Source organism: Sorex fumeus, unplaced genomic scaffold (assembly GCF_029834395.1).
Source record: "Sorex fumeus unplaced genomic scaffold, SorFum_2.1 ptg000100l, whole genome shotgun sequence".
NCBI lineage: Eukaryota > Metazoa > Chordata > Mammalia > Eulipotyphla > Soricidae > Sorex > Sorex fumeus.
Genome location: NW_026606157.1, coordinates 521,877 through 548,285, shown reverse-complemented (window position 1 = coordinate 548,285; position 26,409 = coordinate 521,877). Strand labels below are relative to the sequence as shown.

General features: G+C 40.5%; 1 protein-coding gene across 1 annotated transcript; it reads left to right on the top strand.

Annotated features, from left to right (window-relative positions):
- Window positions 1-8,512: 8,512 nt before the first annotated feature.
- On the top strand, window positions 8,513-11,649 carry MGP (matrix Gla protein). The gene is made up of 4 exons (XM_056134642.1): window positions 8,513-8,626; window positions 10,066-10,098; window positions 10,871-10,946; window positions 11,314-11,649. Exons 1-4 carry the CDS (start codon window positions 8,566-8,568, stop codon window positions 11,453-11,455), a joined length of 312 nt encoding a protein of 103 aa, XP_055990617.1. The 5' UTR covers window positions 8,513-8,565; the 3' UTR covers window positions 11,456-11,649.
- The last annotated feature ends 14,760 nt before the right edge of the window (window positions 11,650-26,409 follow it).

The window sequence follows — 26,409 nt, the reverse complement described above, 5'->3', positions numbered from 1 at the left end:
GGGGAAAAAAACTAAAGCAATATTAAACCAGTGAATTTTAGTGAGTCCATTTTAAAATAATATTTAATAATGTTTGGAGACTCTTTGATATGGCATGCCAGTCACTAATCAAAGAATTCTGCATTCTTTGTCTATTCAATCCATCCAATATCTGGAGACAGCTTTATAATCACTGTGCCACTAAAAATCGTGAAGATCAAAAATTTAAATAACTTGTTGAATTTCACTTGCTTAAGTAGTACATGGCAAAGCCAGAACTCAATCCCAATGACCAGACAGTTCTTTCTCCCTTTTTCCAGTTTTATGGAATAAATAGTGTAAGGAGTAAATATTTACAATATGATGGTATGATCTATGCATATATGTTGCAGTAATTAGCATGATCAAGTAAATTAACGTGTGTATCACCTCACATAATTACATATGTGTGCATTAGGAACACTCAAGAACACAGGCTGGGATATATTCCAAAGGTGTAGGGGCTCAGGTTCGATCCCAGAACCATCTGGTCTTCCAAACATTGAGCTAAGGAGTAGCACCTGAGAATAATCAGATATGACCTCCCATAAAAATCAATTCTGAAAATTTTCTATCTTGGTCGGGAGAGATAGTATAAATGTTAATGTGCTTCCTTGCATTCAGCCAACCCCAGTTTTATCCCGGCACCACATACAGTTCCCTAAGCACCATTAGGTATGGCCCTAACCACACACACACACACACACACACATACACACACACACACACACAAAATTCTAATCTCTTAAAAGAAATACTTATATACTGTTGGTGGGAAGGTACATTGGTCTAACCTACGGAGAACAGTATGATTGCTTCTTAAAGTATACAACTACCATATTGACATCTATTTGAAGAACACAAGAATGCTCAGTGGAAAAGATGTATGCAACTATGTTCATTGCAACACTATGTACAATAGCCAAGATATGGATATGACTCAAGTGCCCAATGACAGGTGCATAGATGAGAAGATATGGTATGTACACACCCACAACAGAATACTACTCAGCTTTAAGAGAGGATGAACTCTTGGTTTTTGTGATAACATGAATGGAATAGAAGAGGTTATGCTGAATGGAACAAGTCAAAAGGATAAAATCAAAGACTGAATTATTTCAATCATTTATTGGACATTTTATAAAATGTCAGATGAAAACAGCGTATGGACTCTAACCACAGAAATGAGGTTAGCAAAGAAGGAGAGAGGAAAAGGATGAATGAGGGAAGAGTGTCCAATAGAACGTGGTAGGAGGATATTGTTGTATAATGATTAACGCGTGTCAATCCGTTAGTCTGTTGGTGGGACTTATGTGGTCACACACATTTTGAAGAGGTGTGAGATGGTTCCCTTAAAACAAATGAAGTCTTGTAAACAACCATTATGTCAAATAAAATAAAGAATAAAAATCATTTCAAACAAGTAAAGATTTAGTCTCTTAGAAAATTTTAAGTATACAATATGGTGCTTTTAACTATAAGCACTGTGCCTTAAATTAGATACATAAAAATGATTTAGCTCATAGCTGGGAGTTTGTATCCTTTAAGCAATGTGTCTCCACACCCTTTACTACTAATCTGGACAATGACTGTCCTAGTCTTTGCTTCATGAAACTTTTTTTGGTTCCACTAACAAATGAGCTCACACCATCTTTGTTTTTTGTGTCTGACATTTAATTCACAAGGCCATGCCTTTAGGTTCATACCTGCTAGTAATATTCTAATACTTTGTTGTGTGTGTGTTTCTGTGTGTGAAGGAAGGTTTTATCTTGATGAGTTGGAATAACTAAAAGAGAACAGAAGGATGGGAAAGACTGAGGTAACAGACATAGAAAATAAAGACATAAAACATATGTGTTCTACTCCAGCTAAAGCCAAGGTTCTGAAAGGAATTCCCAAGACTTACCTTCACCCTTCACCCAGAAGAAGCTTCCAGAGACCAGTGTGTAAATGCCAAGCCTCTCCTAAATTTATCTGCAGCCAAAACAGGGACATAGAAACTATTCTCTATTTTTCTTTGAATTAAAGAAGCATGTTGTAAATTGAGCCTAGATTTCCACTTTCACTTGGGGTCTAAGTAACTGTGAAATTCACCATGTAGACATCGCGGAGCCTGTTTTCTTCTATACCAAACCAGAACTCGTGTCAGATGGCAGCCAGCAAACATGAATGTCCGTAGACTGGGACGAGGCTCAATGATTCCTGAAGGGAGCTGAAAGGTTTTGGAAAGCAATGTATTTGAGTTGGAGCGTGTTTGGACAGACAGACACTTGAGGGTGCAGAGTACTGAAAAGAGAAATGAGGGAGTGGGTATCCAATACCAAATTCACTCCTTTCTCTGATCTATGGTATTTAACTCTCTGAGCTTAAGTAGAAACCAGTCAATGCTAATTCATATTTTTTAAAACATTGAACAAAATATTATTTAAAACGTGTTCTTACTTGCCTGCCTTTCTTGTGATATTGAACTCCTATTTTTCTTCTTAAACATAAAATTTATTTAGTGGGTGGAGAGTTATACAGTAGGCAGAGCATTTGCTTTGCACAGCTCAGACTAGAGCTTAATCCTGGTACCCTTACATGGTCCCTTGAGCACCACCAGCAGTGATTTTGAGCACAAAGCCAGGAGTAAGCTCTAAGCACTAAAAGATGTGGCCCCAAAATAAAACAAGACTCTCTCTTTATATATATATGTATGTATGTATGTATGTATATGTATGCATATATACATATATACACATATATATGCATATATATGATTTATTACTGGATTTGAAACATGTAAAATTTATATCATTGTATAATTTTATTAATAAAATCTGCACTCAGGCATCCAAAAGTAAGGGATATACTCCAGACCTTTGAGCTATTTTCCCAGCTCTTTTTTTCAAACAAGATAGAAGATAGCAAATAAAATTTGTTACAACCATCCAAGTAATTCAAACTAGGAACTCAAGGATTCTTGTTGACACAATCACAGATTTTACTTAAGTATACCTCAAAGTCATTGGAGAATATTACTGTCATCTCCAGGGTACTTTCAGCCTAGAAGGGGCATATATAAGATGTTCAATACATGTATTAGATAGATGGATGGCCGAAGGTATAGAAGATATATTGATGGATGAATGAATGCATGGATAGATGGAATAATAGTCTGGGTGGTTGATAGAGTGCTGACCAATAGGTCTAATATCAGTAGTTAAAAACAATGATCTCTCCTTCCATTGTCCAAAGACCTAGAAAGTAGTTTCTCTTTTTTTTCACAGTTGTTGCTTTTCAGCTCTTTCCTCCTTTGCCTCTTCCTTTTCTGTGAAGAACAAGGGTTTTAGTGCTGCCACTAAAATAGTAATAAGAACTCATAAAACCAACATTCTTTAAACAAAACTGAATCTCATGGAGTAGCAAAAATAGCAAAATAAAAATATGACTGAAGCCAGGAAAATTCCTCAAGGAGACAAAATGCCTTGCCATCTGTAAAAGATAAAAAGAACAACATAGGACAGAGGGAAGAGAAGAGAGACTCAGGGGAAGAATACAGCAAAGTTGTTAGTACCTTACAAGTGTTCTCATCATACAAATATCAACAAGGGGGAACTTTTTTGGTATATCACCCAGCAAATATACTTTTCAGAGAAGTTTATTCCCACAGTAATTCCTGGTAGCTCTGCCAATCTCTCCTCTGCCCTCTGCTGATTCAGAATGACCACAGCTTATCATTAGTACTATATTCAATGTTCTGTAAACAGAGATACCCTGGAGGACCATATAAGAGGCCATCCCAGTAAGGAAGCACATCATGTGGTCTTCTCTTGGCAGTTCAATGAACTTCCAAAACCATTCCATAAGAGGATTCAGTCAATTCATTGTGGAAGCCTAGCAAAGGAAGGATGATAGGGTGGGGTGGACACTAGGACAATGATGCAGGGATACACTCTGGTGGGGGTGCAGTGCTGGAATGCCTTATACAGGAAACCCTACCATTAACAAACAGTATTATAAACCACTGTACCTAAAATAAAATTAAATTCTTCAAAGTTGAATTTCCTAATTTAAAAAAAAATGTGCAATCTTAGAGCACACTTGATGATTCATGAGGGTACAGTGTATATCTGCTCAAGGGTACATCTGCCCAGGGTGGGAGCATATTAAGATGCTCAAAACAAGTATTTGTTATATTTATGTTTAGATATGTAGAAATGGATGAGTGAATGGATTAACAGGTAGAAAAATAGATGGGGTGGATGACAGGGTGATTAAGTCATGAGGCTAGCTCTGCATCTGAAGATGTGATTATTATTCTCTCCTGAGGATGGATGGAACAGAAGATTTCATATTATTCTGAGGCTTCTGTTGCCCGGGTGACACCACACTGCAAATCTTTTGTGAGTCCTGTATGATTGGCAAAATTGGCAATCTTGTCACTATCTCGTTTGTACCACCTTTGTTTTCACTTCTAGTAGTATCTTCAATTAAATTCTCCACAAAGAATATTCCTCTTAGTTAGAAGAAAATGTCTGCAGAAATGTCTTTCAGAAGTAGGCAAAAGGATATACATAATAACCTTTCAGTACCTTTAATGCAAACCATAATGCCCATAAGGAGAGAGAGAGAAGAAGAAGAAGAAGAAGAAGAAGAAGAAGAAGAAGAAGAAGAAGAAGAAGAAGAAGAAGAAGAAGAAGAAGAAGAAGAAGAAGAAGAGGAGGAGGAGGAGGAGGAGGAGGAGGAGGAGGAGGAGGGAGAGGAAGGGGAAGGGGATGGGGAAGGGGAAGGAGAAAAAGAAGAAGAAGGAGGAGGAGGAGGAGAAAGAAGAAGAAGAAGAGAAGAAGAGGAAGAGGGGGAGGGGGAGGAGGAGGAGGGTGGAGGAGAGCAGGAGTGGGGGAGGAGGAGGAGGGGAAGAGGAGGAGGGGAGGAGGAGAAGGGGGGAGGAGAAGGGGGGAGGAGAAGGAGGAGGGGAGGAGGAAAAGAAGAAGAAAAATAATAAAGAAAAAGAAGGAAGAAGAGAAGAAGAAGAGGAGCAGGAGGAGGAGGAGGAGGAGGAGATGTACCTGCCATAGAGAGAGAAGAAGAGTATGCAGAGGCAGGCTGGTGGTGGTGGGTGGAGGTGGCAAAAGGAAAACTGGGGACATTGGCAGTTGGAAATGTACACAGATGAAAAGAAGAGTGTTGGAACATTGTATGACTGAAACCCAATCATAAACAACTTTGTAACTATTTTTCTCACAGTAATTCAATTAAAAAATACAATCAAAAATAAAAAAGAAATGTCTTTCATAATTATCTAATATCCTAATATAAGTGGGAACTGGAATGGTTTTCAATTGCTGGTTCATAGAACACTGCCAGTCCATGGTTATACAAGATTGAAAACCACTAGTCTACCCAGTACAAGACATACCCATAAATATACCCTTTAAAATGCATGAGCAGCAAAAAGTAATGACAAATCACTGCAATCCTTTCTAGAGATGCTCAGTATTTCACAGTCTTAGGTCACTGGACTCGGTGTCTATCCACAAGTCTCTTTTTTCCTGTCTCACATCCCATCACCATCCCCAGAGCTCTTTTTCTCTACAATTCACCAAAACTGTCTTATTCAGCACCAGTCACTCTTCTCATTTCTCCCCCCTCCACATTTTTGCTACCTCTAGCTTTCTTTTCTGAGACGCATCAGTCTTGGCTCTAATACAGAGGTCCTGTTCCTACTTCACAAGTTTGGCCAAGTCCCCTGGATAAAAATACATGATCCAGAGGGCAGAGAATGGGTTCAATACGTTAGATAGATGATTTGCATTCAGTAGCCCTGGCTTCAATCCCTGGCACTGCATGATTCCCTGAGCACTGAACTGGGAATAGTCCCTCAGCACTGTTGAGGTCCAAAAAGCAAACAAAATTATGTGACTGCAGCTGGCACGTACAAAACTGTATGAAGATGGAAAACAGCGAAAGAAGAGCTCCGAGCTCCCATCTAGCACATGTAGGTGGGATTTTACAGAGTAGAACCAGGTGATCCACAGAAAGCAGGGAAAGGAATGAAGAAATAGTGTATTCATTGCTCCCAACAGAAAATGTTTGTTGTCCAAAGGTAGCAGAATCCTTCTTAGCTTAGAAAATCCCAGTGGGTATGTGATAAAAATTACTTGTGAAAAAAGATGAAGAATAAGGATTAAATTCAGAGTACAAAAAACAAGAATAGCAATGTCAGAAGCTGATGTAGAGAAGCTGCCATTAGAACTTGGGAGTTGTGTTGACATCTGGCTACAGCAGACAGTGTTCACAGGTTACATAGCCCATGTTTGTAGCTAGAAAGAGAGAATTCTCTTTCATTTGAAGAGAGCCGCAGAAGAAAGCTGCTGTTTTCCATCTTCATACCAGTTTTGTACGTGCCAGCTGCAGTTACATAATTTTGTTTGTTTTTTGGACCTCAAAACAAGCACAGGAACTTAGCTTGTTTCACACAATGCTAAGTGGAGATTAGTGACCAACCTGAGTCAATAGAAAATGCCATCTGATCAAGTCATGGCTCATTGTACCCCAAAAAACATAGAATGTAGTCAATTAATCTTTGCTTATATCTATAAGTGTTGGCAAATATTTCATGGCAAAATAAGGTTTCGGGATGATTTATCTTTGAAAGATTTACTCTCACAAACACTGAGAGTAAATCTGTGCTCTGAAGAAGAAAACAGTCACCAATCTTTTGAAACGGTGGTGACTAACGTTCCCAGGAACAAACCTACATTGTTTTCTTTTTAAGATTTTCCTGAAGATTGTTTTCTTCTCATTAAAAATTTTCTGGGTTTTCATTGTTGTTCTTGTAGATGTTTGTCTGGGGGCAACTCCCACGGTACTCAAGGCTTACTCCTGGCTCTGAACTCAGAGTATCTCATCTGTATCTCATCTGTCACTCCTGGAGGGTTTGGGGGAACATATGAAGTATACCAGGGATCAAACCTGGCTTGACCATGTGCAGGGCAATGCTCTATCCACTTTATTATCTCTCCACTCCCTGGAGATTTTGCCCTAATATGAAAATATCGGAAAGGAAAACCTGAATAATATTTGGCCACCAAAGGCCCCTGATCCTTGAAATGATAACTGAGTTACTTCCTTAAACAGAGACCCCTTCCATTTTCAAAGCATTTTACAGGATGGAGGTGAGAGGAAAAAGTCCATCCCAGTGAAGTATAAAAAGGCATAACACTCCACCCAGTTGCTCCTCATTGTTCCTTAAAATCAATCATTATCAGAAAATTGTCACACCACACTGGTGAAGGGGTTAGAGCTGTAAAATTGTATACCTGAAACCTAATAATTAACAACTTTGTAATTTCACATTGACCAAAAAAAATTAATAAATATATTTTTTTAAAAAAGAAGAAAAATGCCATTTCCCACCCCACGTATTCTCAGCCTCATTTTGCTCTTCCAGCCCAATAAACAGAGAGTTTTCCTTTTCTTTTTAACTCTTCTAAAATCTGCAGCTCAGTGACTTTGGTCTATTTGTCTGCCAAGAAGATTCTCGGATTCCCAGTGAACAGAAACATTGGAGAAAATTGCAATCCTGCTCTCCTAAGAAAAGTAATAAGGTTCTGTGGGGCTGAGAATATAGCAGGAATAGTGTGTTTTCACGAACTCTGTGTTTGAAGACACGGCTCTAGACCCAGCTGAATAGTAAATAGCTTCACTTCCTTAGGGACGTATGTCGTGTTTGTCTCCAGATCCCTCACAGAAGCTTGCACGGTGCCTGTATCTCATCTGTCACTCATGGAAAAGCATATCGAATGGGTTAATTGTCAAGACAATGCGCTCAGAAAACGAGAAACGTTTTCTCATCTTCTCTGCACTTTAAATGAGGGCTCTGCTGTCTGAAAGAGCAGAGGGCCTGGATTTCAGCAGTCACAAAACTGGATGGACAAGTCACAAGGAGTCAATTGAGGGGCAGGGGGTGGGGGGAACTCTAGGGGCCACTGGACAGTTCTGCGATGCTGAGCACTTAGAGAAATGCAAAAGGTGCAGCCTATGGCCAGGTGAATGCCTCATTGGTGCAGGACGAGAGTTCAGCCCTCCTAGAAAGATCAAAATTAGAATCCGCCAAGGAAGGGAAGTTCTTTTTCCCCAGAATTTCTCATCCATCCATCAGGGAGCAACAGAACACTGTAACTCTGTCTTTGGACCAAACCTGAAAGAGCGGCAGTGAGGTCCAGGAGGGGAGATCAGAGGCAAAGGCAGGACAAACCCCTGTCTGTGGAGTTGCCTCCTCCCAGCAGGGTGAAGCCCACTCCGTAGCGGACAGCATCCTGCCACCACACAGCCGGGTCCGCCCGACGCAGATAATATCGGAAGGAATGAATATTTGGGAAAAGGCCCAGAGTGAGTTTGGTGCCAACCAGTCCCCACCTTCTCTGGCCCCCTCCTACTTGTTCCGCCCCTTTCAGCTGCTGGAGTTCTTATAAAAAAACGCTCCAGCCTTTCCCTCAAAGCCTGCAGGAGCCTCTCTCCCCACGGCTTCGGCACGAGACAGGGAGGTCCACGGCGAGACAGACCATGAGGCGCCTGCTCGTGCTCTTGCTCCTGGCAGCCTTGGCCTTGGCAGCTGTGGGCTATGGTGAGAAACATTCTCCATTTCTCCAGTTTCCTTTTGCTGACTCTGACTGAGTTTACTCTTTTCTCCTCCTTTCTCCCCTGCCTCCTCCTCTTTACCTTTTCTCTATCCTAATTTTCAAGTGCCTTCAAATTTACTTTTCCTAAGTTCATGGGCACCAATCTATTGCATTAAGCCCCGGGGAAACCCTACCTATCCAGGCTCTTGCATCCAACTGAACAAGCAAATTCTTGCCATGACAAGTCGCTATACATCTGGAAGTCTTGCTAATTCAGAAAGATGTTTATTTGGACTCAGGTAAGAGGTAGAGTCACTCACCTTTAAGAAAATCAGTTTCTAGTGTTAAGTTTGCCTTTTCTTGAGATGGAATCACTTGCTAACTTACTCCATTTGTTCAGTGAATTAATTTTTAAAGAAAAAAAGAAAAATATTGATTTTAAAGGTTTTTCACTTACAGAATCTCAGAGAAAATCGATTTTGTAATTTCAGTGGTCAAAATTAAAAATGTTTTGCATATTGTTAAATAATCTGCACCTATTCAGAGGTAATGAAAAGAATTCTAATGCAACATTATTTAGCTCAATCTGTTTTAGGTTTAGGTTATCTGGATATTTCAGCTCTTCTTCAGCCTAAATTATAACACCAGTCTTCTGCATTTTTTGCCTCTCATTCTTGAAATGATTCACAAGATGTCCGTCCTTTGCCTTCCTTTTAATTTTTCTAGTGAATTCACTGGATCACATTCTCTTGCAAAAATTACCTGCTGTGCTTGAGAGATTGGTGGAAGAGAGAAATGTATGCTTGGGCACTGTCTCAAGTCTTTCTCTGAACTGGCTTCATGCCCAGTGGGAACTGTTAGCTGGAGCTGCGGTTTCTGTGGCTGCCAATATAACATAGGTTCTTAAGAGGCTTCTGGAACATCATAGAAGGGAATTCTGGTCAACCCAGCTAAGAATCTACAGACTGTCCAGAGAAACCTGGCTTTTTAGCCCCTTCTGTCCCTTCCCCAGCTCTGCTCTCGGGCAGGTTCCAAGTTAATCAGAGAAAAAAAAATTCTTGGAAATCAGTGTCTAGCACTTAAATTACCTTATTTCACTAGTCTGAAGACTTCTAGGCCCTGGGAAATAAGAGACAAAACTGGGCTCACAAATTCCTTCAACATCAAAAATAAATAAAACCTGTAGGGATGCATACTTGAGGTTTAAATAATGCTATAATACAATACAATGTCAATAAAAATTAAATTAAACTATAAAGATCATCACAGCAACACTACAACTAGAAAAAAATTCATAAATTCTCAATGCCTACAATTTGCAATAAACACACTGCTGCATCTCCTCCTCACCTATCTCTGACTCTTAACTTCTTCTTCCATACCAATTTTACATCATTGTAGTATGTGAAAGTTATCATAAACTGAATCTTGTTTTTAATTCCAGAATCACATGAAAGCATGGAATCCTATGAAATCAGTAAGTGAATGTGTTTCTTATTTAAATCTCTCCCTATATCTTAGAAAAAGTGGAAATACAAATAACAGGAAGAAACTAAAGTACATTTAAATATCCAATGGCCATAAAATTGCCAAATGAGCAGTTATTAAAGCTTGAAGAGGTATAATATTGCATTTTAACTGTCTACAACATACTGAGGAGTCATAAAATATCCTTTGGGAAATTTAAGCTGTCTCTACATCAACCACATAGATGGAAAACAAGAAGTAATGACAACTGTCAATTACAGATTCTAGGCCAAGTCCTCAGGGAGACCACAGGCGTCAGCATTACATTGGGTGTTATTGAATATCTGGACTTAAAAAGGCTGATTCTAGAAGGAAATAACTTACCACCCTCACTTTTAAATTATTTTTTATAACGTTTTAACTTTCCTTTTACTGGTACTCTAAAAGTATGCTTTGTAAGTTCTCAGGAGAGAGATTTTTCTCCTCAATTAAATGAAACACACATGAACTGGAATACCAAAATTAAGAAAGGCAAATTGATCACCCAAAGACACAACAAATCAGCAAAATTGCAGTGGCCTATGTGACCGTTTCTAAGCAATTGGTTTGTTTTGATCAGGGAGAGCTGGAAAAAAGTGCCATTGATTTTTGTAGAGTCTAGTTATTGATATACATTCATTACTGAGTTTTCCTATGTGTGTATGCTTGGAAACATTCATGACATGTTTTTAACAACTATCTCCCTAAATGGCCATTATTTCTTTCTTTTTTTTTTTTTGAAGGTCCCTTCATTAACAGAAGAAATGCTAATACCTTTATATCCCCACACCTGAGATGGAGAGCGAAGGCCCAAGAGAGGTGGGTAACGCACCCCAAGAGTGTGCACCCCAGATTCGAATAACGTCAGAAAAAGGTTTCCATCATACAGATGATTTCTAAGTGTATCCCCCAATGAAAGAACTTAAAAGCAGCATACAGGAAACTGCTCAGTTCCTGAAGGCCTATTTAGTGGAAGAATCTAGAAGGTGGGTGGGTGGGGGTGAAGAGAGGCAAGAGAAGTTCTATATTTATCAAAATTTTCTCCATTCCACCTTCCCTCCCTGTTTCCTCCCTGATATTAGAGAACAGAAGGAATCTCTCCCATGGCTTTTTTTTTCCCCCGCTGTTCCCTCTTCTGTCTCCACTCTGTACCTCTCAATTCGAGTGTTCTTTTTGCCCCTGGCAGGATCCGAGAGCGCACTAAGCCTGCCTATGAGCTCAGCCGGGAGGCCTGCGACGACTACAAACTCTGCGAACGCTACGCCCTGGTTTACGGCTACCCCGCGGCCTACAACCGCTACTTCCGGCAGCGCCGTGGGGGCAAGTGAGATGGGAGAATGTCCTTTGTGCCAGAGCCCTGGGTCTGGCCTGGTGCCTGTTGCCTATGCAGGCACCTGGGACTTGCTTGCTCCTGAAACGTTCTTGTCTGGCTGCATCCCCTTCCCTGCCCCAAGATTAAGTCCTGGAAGTCGAGAGGGAGTGGAGGAAGTCCCCATGTAACGACGACACAATAAACTTTTGGTTGGAGAAAGTTCACTGTGTGAGTCTGGTTTGTGTCCTTCAGGCAGATGCTGAGCGATTTCAAGCATGGCCCGAAAGTTCCCAGAGTGGAACTTTCCAGAACAAAACTTTTGCTGACCACGGTCCAGTGTTAATCGAAGTTTAACTGCATTAAGCTTATAGGCCTAGGTGACACTCACCCACAGTGTCATTTGTCTAGAATGTCTTTACTTTGGGTGCAATGAATGACTAAATTCTATTCTATGTTTTAGGATATTTTCAAATATCTTAGATGATCATCAGATTTTTCTACTCCCAAATTTTAAATGACTCCTAAATTTCTACTTGGTGGATTCTAGAATCTGTCTCCTCGCACATCAGCGTCCCCTGAATGTTAAAATTTCCTAAGATGCAGTTTCACTACTTACCTGGGCTATAAAAACGTTTACTTTTACAATCACTAAAGAGTAGAAGTTGATGGGGTGCTGATGGCTAAATCAGGCTGCAGTGCCCATGTTTGGGGGTAGGGGCAGAGCTCATGACCTCTCAACCCTATTCAGACCTCATTCCTCTCTACTGGGAGAACCTGTTCATGCCCACCTTTTACATCCATTCCTAGTAAGCTCACGACCTTCAGCTCTTTAGTTAAAATATCTGCAAAATCAAATTCCAGCTCAAAACTCATATATTCAGTGAAATGGTGATGGTTAAGTCCACACAGTTCCCATCACTCTACTCAGGTCCATATCTACACCTTTAAATATGCTTGTAGAGTCAGGCACAGTATTGTGAGAAAGGGTGGGTTTGGGTTTTTTTTTGGGGGGGAGGGGTTGGAATAGATATATAATTTCTTGTCTAGTGGTGTTGTAAGTTCTTTGAAAGCAAATTCTTACAGTAAACTTTTTAAGTACTTTGCATTATAACTGCAAGTTTTTTATTCCCAAAGACATAAAAGACCTCTGTGTTGAAAACTCTAAGACAATGTTAAAAGAAATAGAAGACATATATATGTATGTATATATATTGTTGTTACTGTTTTTGGCATATCAAATACAACATGGGTAGTTTGCCAGTCTTTGCCATGTGGGCTAGATACTCTTGGTAGCTTGCAGGGTTCTCCGAGAGGGGTGGACAAATCAAACTCGGGTCAGCCACGTGCAAGTCAAACGCACTACCAGCTGTGCTTTCGCTCCTATATATATATATAACAATCATCCTGTTGTTTGTTGATTGCCTCGAGAAGGCACCAGTAACGTCTCCTTCTTCCTAGCCCTGAGATTTTAAAGAAGCCATATTCAATCCTCTTTCGGGGCTAGGAGAATGAGACATATCATTGTTACTGGTATTTGGCATATTGAGTACGACATGGGAAGTTTGCCAGACTCTGCCATGCGGGCAGTATACTTTCAGTAGCCTGCCAGGTTCTTCAAAGTAAAAATGAGATAATTAGATGCTTCCAGGAGCTGGGTTTTATAGTCTCTGGGTCTTGGCCATTGATGGGATTACACAGCATGGGATTATATATATATATATATATATATATATAGAGAGAGAGAGAGAGAGAGAGAGAACTCACAGATCAAAAGAATAAGCAATATTAAAATAGTTATATAACAGATAGAAAGCAATCCCTATTAAATTGTCAGTGGCCTACTTCACAGAAACATAGCCAAATGAGCTTAAATTATTTGGAACTACAAATATATTTACTATTATGAAAGCAAAAACAAACTATAAATATATTTACTATTATGAGACTGGAGAGATAATACAGTAGGTAAGGCACTTTCTTAGCTCACTGAAGACCAGAATTCAATTCCAAGTGCTCAGGGATTTGATCCCTAGAACCCAATATGGTCCCCTGAGCACTATCAGGAGTGATCCTTGAGTGCAGAGCCAGAATTAAGCCCTGATCACAGCCAGGCATGGCCAAAGCAACAACAACAGATTTGGGGAAAAGAATATTACAAAGTGATAGTAATTAAAACAGTATGGAATTGGAATCAAAATATACACCAGATTAATAGAACACAATCAAGATCCCAGAAATAAAACCCACACATTCATGCATAAGGTAAAAGGTAAAGGTAAAGGCCCTCCCGTTGATCGTCGATTTGCTCGAGCGGGCCCAGTAACGTCTCCATTGGAGACTTTGTTGTTACTGTGTCTGGCATATCGAATACTCTCGAATACTCTCGGTAGCTTGCCAGGCTCTCCGCATAAATAACTGTTAAATTAATCTCCACCATTTCAACAGGCTCAGCACCACATCTCCTTAACCTCTGCTCACTGCTATACCACCCCTCCAGGTAGATTAACCTCCCAGCTGACAACTCTAAGTTTTTTTCAGATCGTGGGCTGAATTTCTCTCCCTTCTCTCTAATCCCTGCAAGCCTCCACTCCCAACCTTCACCTTTTCAAGAGGCCCAGCTTCACATTTCCTGAATAGCTCTTCATCAAATTCCTACTGCTCACAGTTATACTATCATCAGGTGAATACAGTCAGTAAGAGAAAAAAGTAACTCCCAGCCTAATCCCTCCAAGTCTTCCAGGGTAATCTAACTACAGAAACTCACACTCAGCACAGCAGGAATACTGGAAAAACAATGGAGAAGTGAAGAAGCCCTCCAAATTCAAGGAGCAAAAGCAGTAATGCAGAAGACCAATCAGCACTGATCATTCCAGTAAATCCTCAGACAATGACTTTAGTGACATCATCGTGAGGATATTTAATGAGCTCAAAGAAACTATGGCACAGGTAGTCAGCAAAACTCACGATATTATGAGCACTGAAATGAGGAAACTACAAGAAGAAATGAAATAAATGAAGAGTATGGTAGATAATATTTTTTAAAATTAAAAAACTTCCATAGAAGGTATGAGCAGCAGAATAACAGCAGCTGAGGAAAAGATGGAAGTGTGAGGCTGGAGTGATAATACAGTGGGTAAGGCGTTTGCCTTGCACGCCTCTAACCCGGGTTCAATTCCCAGCATCCCATATGGTCCCCAAGCACCGCCAGGAGTAATTAGTGAGTACAGAGCCAGGAGTAACCCTTGAGCGCTGCTGGGTGTGACCCAAAAAGAAAAAAAAAAAGAAAAGACGAAAGTGCTCCAAGATGAGATGAAGGAAAGCTCTAACAACAGTAGATTAAAAAATCTGAAAAGAAATGAATAGCATTTCAGAGAATTATGGAATGAGTTCAAGAGGAACAATATAATAATCATGACTCTCTAAAAAACATGAAGGCAAATTTGATGAAGAACCTTTACTTATATCACAGATAAATCACAGATAAGAATTTCCCAGAGTTGAGAAAAAGGGTGTGTCTCTTCCGCCTCCCTCCCACCTCTCCACACCCCCCTCCCAGGCAGATGAGCTGTGGTGACGGGGCAACTGCAGCCTCATGGGATGGCGGGGGGCTGAACCAGCACGTCCTTCACGCCCTACTGAGGCCACAAGTTGCCCACCACAAGCAGCTCTCTGGCATGCCCATGGCCCCAGAGGCACACAAATCAATCTCATAATTATCCAGCTTTTGTCAGAAATCCTTCCAGACTTAATTAGTGAAATATCAGAAATCCAAAACTGCACATCCACTAACATGGCTGCACGACATCATATGGTCTGCATAACCAGCAATAGAAGACAAATTATTTCACAATGTCTTTTCAGCAGTTCTGATTGTTGGGAGGAAATTCCAAATAATAAAGGTGCATCTTTTGTCGAAATAATGAATGTAATCAAAGTAGAGAGAGAGTTAAGTAGAAATCATCTGCCTCACAGGCATTGGGAGGGATGGGAAGGGGGGTATATTGCGGTTCTTGGTTCGGAAAAATGTGCACTGATGAAGGGATGGGTCTTTGATCATTGTATGACTGAGACGTAAACCTGAAAGCTTTGTAACTTTTCTCACGGCGATTCAATAAAAAAATTTTTTTAAATTTCCCAGAGTTTATATTCATCTTTGGAATATAAAGTAACAGAATGGGAGAATAACACCAAAGAATAGTTGCGATAAGTACCAAGAGGTTTGCTCCATGGCTTGGAAGCCGGCAGCGCATGCTGAGGGAAAAGGCAGCTTAGATAGAGAAGGGAACACCAAGTAAAGAGAACAGCATGTCCCGGATGGGAGATGCATGCTGAAAGTAGACTATAGACTGAACACAATGGCCACTCAATACCTCTACTGTAAACCACAACACCCTAAAGGAAAGAGAGAGCAAAAGGGAATGCCCTGCCACAGAGGCAAAGTGGAAGGTGGTAGGGGGAGGGAGGTGGGAGAGTTACTGGGATCATTGGTGGTGGAGAATGGGCACTGGTGGAGGGGTGGGTACTAGATCATGGTATAACTGAAACCCAAGCACAAAAGTTTGTAAGTCTACAACTGTACCCCCTGGTGTTTCACTAATAAAAATTAAATAAATAAATATAAAACGTATATGATATAGGTTATATTCCCTTTATTATTAATATCTCTCTGAAATGATGGTTTGCTTCTTAGTGTCAATGTTATTAACTTGAAAAATAGAATTTTAAGAGTCATATGCCACAACTATAAGAAAAATAAATTTAAAAGAAAATAAAAAGTAACAAAGAATTTCCCATAGTTGAAGAATACAGACAACCAAATTAAGAGGCCTGAAGAGTCTCAGCAAAAATTGACTAATAGGAGAACTCCAATACACACTGTATTCAAAGTGGCAAAATCCAGAGATATAGACAAAATATTGAAAGCAGGAAGCAAAAAAAAAGGAACTTTCTTTATAAAGGAAAGAAGGAAAATCCATAGATTTACAGCAAACCTATCAAGTAAGACTGTAAGTCAGAAGAGAATAGAGGGATACATAGAAAAAAATGCCATGAAATAATACCTCTGCAATATCTGCCTATATTATCACTTAAATTTGAAGAAATTGTATTAGGCTTAGGGAATTCATAGTTTCAAAACCAGTCTTGCAAGAAGTATTAAAGGAGCTTCTTTAAAAGGCAAGACAAACACCTCGGCACTTGGCATTGAATATAGCATTCACTCATGAAAAGTATGATTAACAGTATTGTAAATCCAGTACTTCAATAAAAATGGTTTACAAATAAACAAATATTAAAATGAGCAAGGAAATGTCTTCAATAAATGGTATTAGAAAAAATAGACATTCAAATGTGAAAGAAAAATTACTCTCTACACCATACATGAAAATCAGTTAACATGGCTTAAAGACTTACATGTATCAACAACACAAAAAACACAAATTTGAAAAGATATGTACACACCAATGTTCATTGCAGCTATTTTTACAACAATAGGCAATAAATGGAAACAACCCAAGAGCTCATATGAGTTGATAAAGTTATGGCATATTATATATATTTGTATATATACATATACACAAACACACACACACAATAGAACACTACTCAGCTATAGGGAACGATTAGATCTTGCCTTCTAAGAGATCAATGGAACAAGAGGGGCTCATACCAAGAAAAATAAGGCAGAAGAGAAAAAACAAATGCCATTATGATCTTTCCAATATATTTTTTAAAGCAAGGGAAGAAAAATGTCCAATGAAAACAGACCACAGAACTGAGGTTCTCAAAAGGAAAGGGGTTGAAAGGATCCAACAAATTGTGATGGAGAGAGTTTGGCACTTTCTTGGTGGGTATGGTATAACGCTGTAAACCTAAAATATGTATTTACACTCTTGTAACCAATGTTACTATATTCTTAAGCAAGAAACAGGTGTAAAAATCTGAAACAATTAATACATAGAAGAACATACTGATTGTATGTTCTTTGGAATCAGTTTTCAGAGATGTGTTTAGAGAGTTAACTGCCTGTCAAGGGAAGCAAAAGCAAATACAAAGGGAATTACAGCAAACTAAAAAGTTTCTACACTATGAAAGAAAGTTGTATTAAAACAAAAGAACATCACTGAATGAAAGAAGATATTTTCACATTATACATCTGACAAGAAGTAAAAGACGAATCGAAAGAGCTATGGTTGGAATACCACATTTCACTCAAGTGAGAGAAGCAATTTGGAATTCCAACCTCCGTCGACGATCAAGAATCAGGGACACTTTCTCATTTGCCAAGGCATCGAAAATCAGATGGGCCGGATAAGTAATGAGATTTAGAGACAATCACTGGACTATCGCTGTTACCAACTGTATTCCATGGGATGTCAAAAGGACCCGTGGCTGCCCACCTGCGAGATGGTCAGACGTCTTCATCAAAATCCTGAACAAACAGTTTGAGGTTCTTCGTGTTCCTGGAGCGAGCAGATGTCATTGGGCTACATTAGCACTCAACAGGGACAAATGGATACATCACTGGTGCTTGCTCGAACAAATCGAAGACCAACAGGAAGAGAAGTGACATCTGACAAGGGGTTAATACATTTTAAAAAATTAAAATAAAACTAAACCATAAATGTAGGTTAACAGTAGAACACTTGCCTTGTAGGTGGGAGGTCTTTGGGTTTTATCCTTGGCACTGCAAAATCAAAAAACCCTCATAACTCACTTGATCACTTGACAACCTATTACTCATCGATTTGCTTGAGCAGGCGCCAGTAACATCTCCATTCGTCCCTGTCAAGTGCTAGTGTAGCCCAATGGCATCTGCTTGCTCCAGGAACACAAAGAGCCTCAAACCGTTCATTCAGGGTCTTTACGAAGAAATCTGACCATCTTGTAGGTGGGCAGCCACGCGTCCTTTTGATGTCCCATGGAATCCAATCCGTAAGGGCTCTAGTCCAGCGGTCATCTCCAAATCGCATGACGTGTCCAGTCCATCTGATTCTCAATGCCTTGGCAAACGAGGCAGTGTCCCTGATTCTCAATCGTCGATGGAGATCAGAACTCCGGATTCCTTCTCTCACTTGAGTGAAGCGTGATACTCCAAGAGCGTGATACTCTTTCAATTCCTCTTTGGGAGACCCGAATAGTGTTCTCATCCTGTTTTCCTAGGGCCTAGGTGTCTGAGGCGTATGTTAGTGCAGGAAGAACAGTGGAGTTGAAAAGATGTTCCCAGAGCCAGAGGTTCTTCGTCCTCTTAGCTATTTCTTCGATGCTCTTGAAGGTGTTCCATGCCACTCTCTTCCTCCTGCACAACTCAGGTGTCAGGTTGTTCATCATGTTGAGTACTCGACCTAGGTACTCATAACTGCTGCATTCAGAGATGTTCATTCCATTGAGAGCGAATGGAATGTCAGGAATAAGTCCATTTCTCATGAATATTGTCTTTGTGAGATTCAGCTGCAGTCCAACATTTCCACACTCACGGTCGAAGTCGGCCAGCATTTGTGCTGCTTGGCTAATGTTTGGTGTTATTAGAATGATGTCATCAGCGAAGCAGAGGTGGTGTAGATGCCAACCATCTATCTTCACTTCCATTCCTTCCCATTCCAGTCATCACATGATGTTCTCGAGGATGGCACTGAAGAGTTTCAGTGAAATGGTATCACCTTGCCAAACCCCTCTCTTTACATCAATGATCACTTCCTTGTAGAATGGTGAAATCCTGGTAGTGAATCCTTAATACAGCTCACAGAGGATCCTCATGTATTGAGTTTGAATGCCCTCTTTGGCTAGGGCTTCGATGACTGCTTCAGTCTCGACAGAATCAAAGGTCTTCTTTAAATCAATAAATGTTAGACAGAGAGGCATCTTGAACTCCCAAGAAATCTCAATGAGCTTGATTACAGTGTGGATATGGTCAATCGTGCTGAATCCTTTTTGGAACCTGGCTTGCTCGAATGGTTGTCCTTCATCTGGTGTTCTGCCAATCCTATTCAGGATGACTCAAGTGAACAGCTTGTAGATGATGGACAACAGACAGATTGGGTGATAGTTGCCAATGTCATGGATGTCTCCCTTCTTGTACAGTGGAACAGTCCTGCTGGTTTTCCATTGGGACGGAAACTTGCATTCAGACAGGTAGCGTGTGAAGAGCCGAGCCAGTGTATTGATGAGTACTGACAACACATTCTTCACGTGTTTGGATCTGACCTTGTCTGGGTCGGGTGCTGTTCACTTCCTTATCAACGAAATGGCATGCTGGATTTCAGAAGGGAGAACATTGGGAACGACATATCCATCCTTTGGAATTTGATATGTGGGCAGGTGGACATGGCTATCAAAGTGATCCGAGGAGAAGTCATGGTTAAACTCCATTGCTCTTCCGGACTATTCTTAAAATATGTTTGGGGTTGTAGTGATAGTACAGTGGGTAGGGGACTTGCCTTGTAGTAGTCAACCTGGATTTGACCCCCAACATCCCATATGGTCCCCTGAATACTTCCAGAAGTGATTCCTCACTGGAGAGCCAGGAGTAAGCCCTGAGCATCACCAGGTATGGCTCAAACACTAATAATAATAAATAATAATAATTAATAATAATAATAAGAGATTCTAAATAGACACCTGTCCAAAAATAATTTTGTATGTTTACTAGCACATTTAAAAGATATTCATTATTAGCTACACCCATCTCCCACCACCATCATCTTGTCAACTCATTGTCCCAGATCACTGATTCTGAAATCTCTGGACTCAACAGCTGCTGCAACACCTCCTAATTCCTCAATACTGAAATTTCAGTAGGAGCATACCAAATTAGGTGGGAAAGTAACATAGAAGCCAACTAAATTCAACAAACAAAAACAATAATACAGTGGGACTGGAGCGATAGTACAGCAGGTAGGGCATTTGCCTTACATGTGGTCGACTAGAGTTCCATTCCCAGCATCCCATATGGTCCCCTGAACACCGCCAGGAGTAATTCCTAAGTATAAGGCCAGGAGTAACCCCTGTGCATCACTGGGTGTGACCCAAAAAGCAAAAAATAAAAAAATAAGAAACAAAAAAAACACAGAACATTAAATTAACAATAAGCAGCTTAGTAAATTTTTAGACAAGGACTTAACAACCTCGTGATGAGATATAACAATTTTCACGTAAAATTTGGATTTTTTTACTTATTGATTTAATATTTAATCAATTTTTAATCAATTTCAACTCTAGAATTGTATCAAACAGTTGTGGCTTTTGTCTGCATTAAAATAAATTTTTAAAAAATTTAAAGAAAATTAACATTGTTGCAACTATGTAACCTAAATTACACTAAAAATAAAATTTTTAAAATAATAAAAAAAACTAGCAGATAAATTAGGAGGAAGTACATACTTTACACAGATAACTCCAGGAATTATTATTTTGCATTTCTCTTGGTATTGCTTGAAAAATTGGCCATTCCCCTGATAGGAAGTAGACAGAATATATGCTCAGAAGCCGAAAAGGGCAGGGTCACCAGCTCAAGAATGGCAGGAACAGGAACCTGTTCACTTCCCAGGTCACACCTATACTATCAGCTGTGCTGACCCCTAGTGAAGGCATCTGGAACTGAGAAAAGGGCTATTAGCAGAGGCCCTACATCCAGCTGTGCTGCAATCTCTGCCTTGTCCCATTCACCTATACACATTGCTCCCTGTGCACAAACTAAGTAAGGAGGCATGACTGCATGGGAAAAGAGGATGCTGCTGATATAATAAAACTGGGAGTAATGATTCTATAAAATAGCCCCAGTATCCAGGGTAGTGGGACTAGAACCTCATCTAGGAGACACATCCTAGAAATGAGTGTCTGAAGCCCAGGGCTGCCACAGAGCAGGCGTGGCCAATCCTGGGGCCGTAACTCTGCCCTGATCTCTTTCTCTTTTCTCCCTCCAAATTGCAACCAAAAACTGCTCCTAATGCAGAGATAGCATGAGATGAAGGCCCTGACCTTGCATGCACTACTGATCCCAATTCAATCCCTGACACTAAATATGGTCCCCTGAGCAATGCCACAAGTGATCTCTGAGCACAAAGCCAGAAGTGAACCCTGGGCACTACCAGGTGTTTTCTGAAAAGCAAAATAATATTAGTATAGAAAAAATAAAATTTCCCTTAGCTTATCACTTGTTACTGTGTTTGGCATATCGAATACATCACAGGTAGCTTGCCAGGCTTTGCCATGCGGGTGAGATACTCTCAGTAGCTTGCCGGACTCTCTGAGAGGGGTGGAGGGATTGAACCCGGCTCAGCCAGCTGGCTGCATGCTACAGGTAGGGCATTTGTCTTGCACACAGACAACATATCCGACCCAAGTTCGATTCCTCCGACCCTCTCAGAGAGCCTGGCAAGCTACCGAGAGTATCTCACCCACACGGCAAAGCCTGGCAAGCTCCCCATGAGATATTCGATATGGCAAACACAGTAACAAGAGGTCTCAAAAAAAATCGATGAACAACGGGAGGACAGTGTTTGTTCGTTTGCTTGTTTTAGCTTATCCCAACAGCTCACCTCAAACCACAATCCTTTCCAGAAACAGGCCATGTGTGCAAACAGGTCAGTGCAGGGTCTGAAGACATAGACCCTTTCCCCTGACACTGGCATGTTTTCATCTTTCAATTCCTTCTTTCTTACCCTCCCTGTCCCCAACAGCTTGGGGTTAAACAGCCAGAATCATTTTAAATGTCATATACACAGATAGAAAGGTTATGGGAACTACTGGTGGCCCCAAGAGTCATCCTCACATTGACATTGGCCCTAATTTTGCTGATATAAAAATATAGTCCCTTCATCCATCCTCTAGGAGCTCTGTTATGAGAGTCATCTGTTCATTTCTTTAAAGAAATGAACTGGATGACCTGTTGGGGTTTTTTTCCATCTCTCATTTCTCTGAATTCAGGCACTGAAAACTAACCAACACATAAGAAAGCCAGGAACATAAGTCATCTGAGGTTGTTAAAACATGAGGCTAAGCTTTGAAAAAATACTGTTCAAGAAATGTACTCTTTTCTTGGTTCATACGGGAGACTTTTTATGCTGTTTGCCTAGAAATACTTTGATTTCTCTATTGCAGAGAGAGCCATGCAAAAAAAATGAGTACCATTTTTATCTGAAGATAATAACCAATCCTTTGAATGGTACCAAGGAGAGAGATAGGCTGCATAAGTTTGAATGCATGTTTTTAAACATCCTGAGAGTGGATTTCCTTCCACACAAAGCATGTCGGGAAGAACTGAAAAACTAAAGACTAACAGACAGGGCAAGAGGAGAGAAGACACAGAAGCTCATTAACATGTATAATGAACCTAACTAAGTCTCCTGGGTAAAGGAGAATTCTGAGGCCAGACCTTACTCACTGTTCCAAAACTTTGAGTGCTCGTAGGGCAGGCAGTGATGGACAGAACAAGGATGACATGAAGGGAAAACTCATTCTCCTTAACATCCACACTTTGCCTTTCCAGGTTGTCTTTGTGTATCTACTCCACCCGTCCCCCAGCTTCCCACACACACAAAAGAAATTTGCCTTTGTCTTTCCAAAGAGTCTGCACTTTTGAAACAGAATTTAGAAAGGACTATGTTCATGCGCATACACACACACACACACACACACACCTGTTCTCCAGTGGTAATGTTAAAAAATGTGAAAGAGTCAGAGATGCTTCAAGTTGCAGAGATGCTTCCAGACCCCACACCAGGCTGAGTCATCTGGGGCACCCCATAGTGGGTCATGTGAACCTTACACCCCCACAAATAGAGTCACGGTAGCAAAAATCTTCCACTCTCCACAACCTCTGCCATGCACATGGCGCCACTGCTTGAGACGAATCTCACTCAGAAATTGATCTGTTGAAAAACTCAGGTATGCAGGTTTTGTAACTGAAATCTCCAGGCTTTCACAGAGTCAGGGATAGGCTACCCCTCCCCCTCCTCCATCTCCCTGTTCTTCCAGAAGCCTGGCAGTCATGCCCATGAATTGCCTCTGAGCCAAATAAGTTCATTAACCGGGCATGATCCAGAGGCTCATAAATAAATTTCAAAATAAGTTGCAGAGATGCTTCCAGACCCCATGCCAGGCTGAAATATCCGGGACACCCAAAGTCACCATCCAGTTAAAAATTTAACTCCAGCTATATAACCCCATTCAAAATTTTTGAATTTCTGAAGCACATGCCCACATTTGTGGCCATACAACATCTCAAATTTTACACCACCAATGAACTAGGACTAGCGCACCATATTAGATAGGATGTAAAGTAAAAGGCAACCAATCTTGATTTAGAAAATATAAACACACAAGGTTTAACAGATAACATGTTAGTAATTTCTTCTATAAGGACCTGATGGCTCCACGATAAGATACAATAATAAATAATATTCACACACCTTCTTCTAAGGAAGTATTTTTGATCATTTTTAGCTGGTTATAACAAACAATATAAAATAAATTATTTGGGGACTGCTACAGGGGCAGGCTTGAGGGGTAGTTGGAAAAATTGAAAATAATAATCGTGGTGGGAAAGTGCACTGGTTGTGGGATTGGTGTTGGAATATTTAATGTAATAAATTATGAACAACTTTATAAAATAAATAAATAATTTTAAGTTTGGGTTTTATTTATTTATTTTGCTTTTTGGGTCACACCCAGCGATGCACAGGGGTCATTCCTGGCTCTGTACTCAGGAATTACCTCTGGCGGTGCTCAGGGGATCATATAGGATGCTGGGAATCAAACCCGGATCAGCCTCGTGCAAGGCAAACACCCTACCCGCTGTGCTATTGCTCCAGCCCCAAAACAAATAAAATTTTAAGGAAAAAATGTAAAAGTAAGATACAAAACAGAAGAGTGAAAGAGCAGGACCAGCTTCTGAGCAGGATATCTGGGGACCTGACTGCCAGGGCTCCTCTGGGTCATATCAGAAAGTCACACTGTTTGGCCCCAACAAAGGGCTCTTTTCCTTCTCTGAACACCTGGGCAGGTTGTTGACTCTGGGAACCAAGCTGTGGGGGAAATGACCCCACGAAGACTAGTCGCTGGGGATTTCTAAATGAGGGGAACCTGAAGCCTATCTAACTCTGGGAATTCGTTTTTAGAGAATTTAGTTGCTTGGAGGCTCCTCAACCCCTAAGTAGCTGCAAGAGTTCAGGGCTGCCTTAAAAGAGAAGATGGTAGTGCCTGACATCTAGATTGGCGGCTGTGGATACAAACCTGAAGTAGAGATTGTATTTGTGTGAGTGTGCATGTAACATGAGGGAGAAGCAACCACCTCAGTGAAATAACTTTCCTCGGACCCCACTCAATGCAAATCTCACACAAGATCTTTTCTCAACATGCTCTGGCCCCACTTTTGCCATCTGAGTCCTGGCATTAATTTCCCATTTTTATGAGTGTATTTAAGTGCTCTCACATGAAAACCTATAATTTCCCCTGGGATTATTTTTTAATATCTTCTTTCTCTACAATTCACGTGAGCTCCTGGTTGTAGGGAAAGGAGGTCTTATTATTCATAATCAAGAGATGTGGAAACTGAGAGTTAACCAGGTTAAAGTCATTACAAAAGCAAATCTAGCTCTAGAACTCAATTTTCAATACCCAAATACTCCCAGATTTACAACAGGTAAGAAGTTTGGTCATCTGGGGGACTAGAAAAAGAGTATAGGGGTTAAGGCATATGTTCTGCAAATACCTAACCCCTAGATCCCGGGAAACTCATGGTTCCCTAAGAATTTCTGTTAGCCCTGAAGGATTCCCAACTATACCTGGGCTGGCCTGAATGATCCCCAGCACTTCAGGATCCAAGCAGCGCCGCCTCTTCCAGCCCTATATCAGTGAACAAGCAGCCTCGCTGGCCAACATCACCCAGAGTAGCCCCTTTGCCCCCCAAGCACCATGTGGGAACTCCCCAACCCCGATTCCCCCTCCTCAAAAATTGAGCAAAGTCAAAACTGGGTCTGAAGGTCTTCTGCTCACAGACAAGGCTTTAAACAGAATGGAAAAGACCCAACTCTAATGCTAGAAAATAGTGAAAAATAAAGAATTACTTTCCAATCATCTTTCCTTTTTAAATTTATTTTTATTAAATCACTTACAAAACTATTTGTGATTGTATTTCAGTCATATAATGTTCCAATACCCACTCCTTCATCAGTGTACTTTTCCCATCACCATGGTTTCCCTCCCTCTCTCTCTCTGCTGCTATGGCAGGCATTTTCTTCTCTCTCTCTCTCTCTCTCTTTCTCTCTCTCTCTCTCTCTCTCTTCCTCCCTGCCTCCCTCCCTCCCTCCCTCTCTCTCTCCCTTTCCTTTTTTGCCTTATGGTTTGCAATACAGATACTGAAAGGTTTTCATGAATATATCCCTTTACCTACTTTCAACATTCAATTCCTGTCCAAAATGATCATGTCTAACTATTAGTGTCATGTTGATCCCTTAAAGAAGTCCTAACTGCCCTTTGGCCCACACAAACTCTTGTAGCAAAATTTCAACCATTGACCAGTCCTCCTAGTCCCTGTTTGCTCTGGCCTTGGATATTAGTCTCATATGTATGTACATATTATCACACAAATGAATTCAGTCATACTATTCCTGTTACTCTCCTTTGGACTTATCTCACTCAGCATGTGCTCTCCATGTTTATCAATTTATAAACAAATTTCACGACTTCATTTTTTCCTAATGGGTGCACAGTATTCCATTGTGTAGATGTACCATAGTTTCTTTATCCAGTCACCGAGTCTTCTGTTCTGGGCCACTGGGGTGGCTTCCATATTGTGAATAGTAAATAGTGCTACAATGAACACAGAAGTGCAGATGTTGTTTCTGCTCTGTATTTTTGGGTACCCAGGGTATATTCCCAGAAGTGCTATTGCTGAGTCAAATGGGAGCCTAATTTCTTTTTTTGAGGAACGTCCATATTATTTTCCAAAAATACTGAACCAGTCGGCATTCC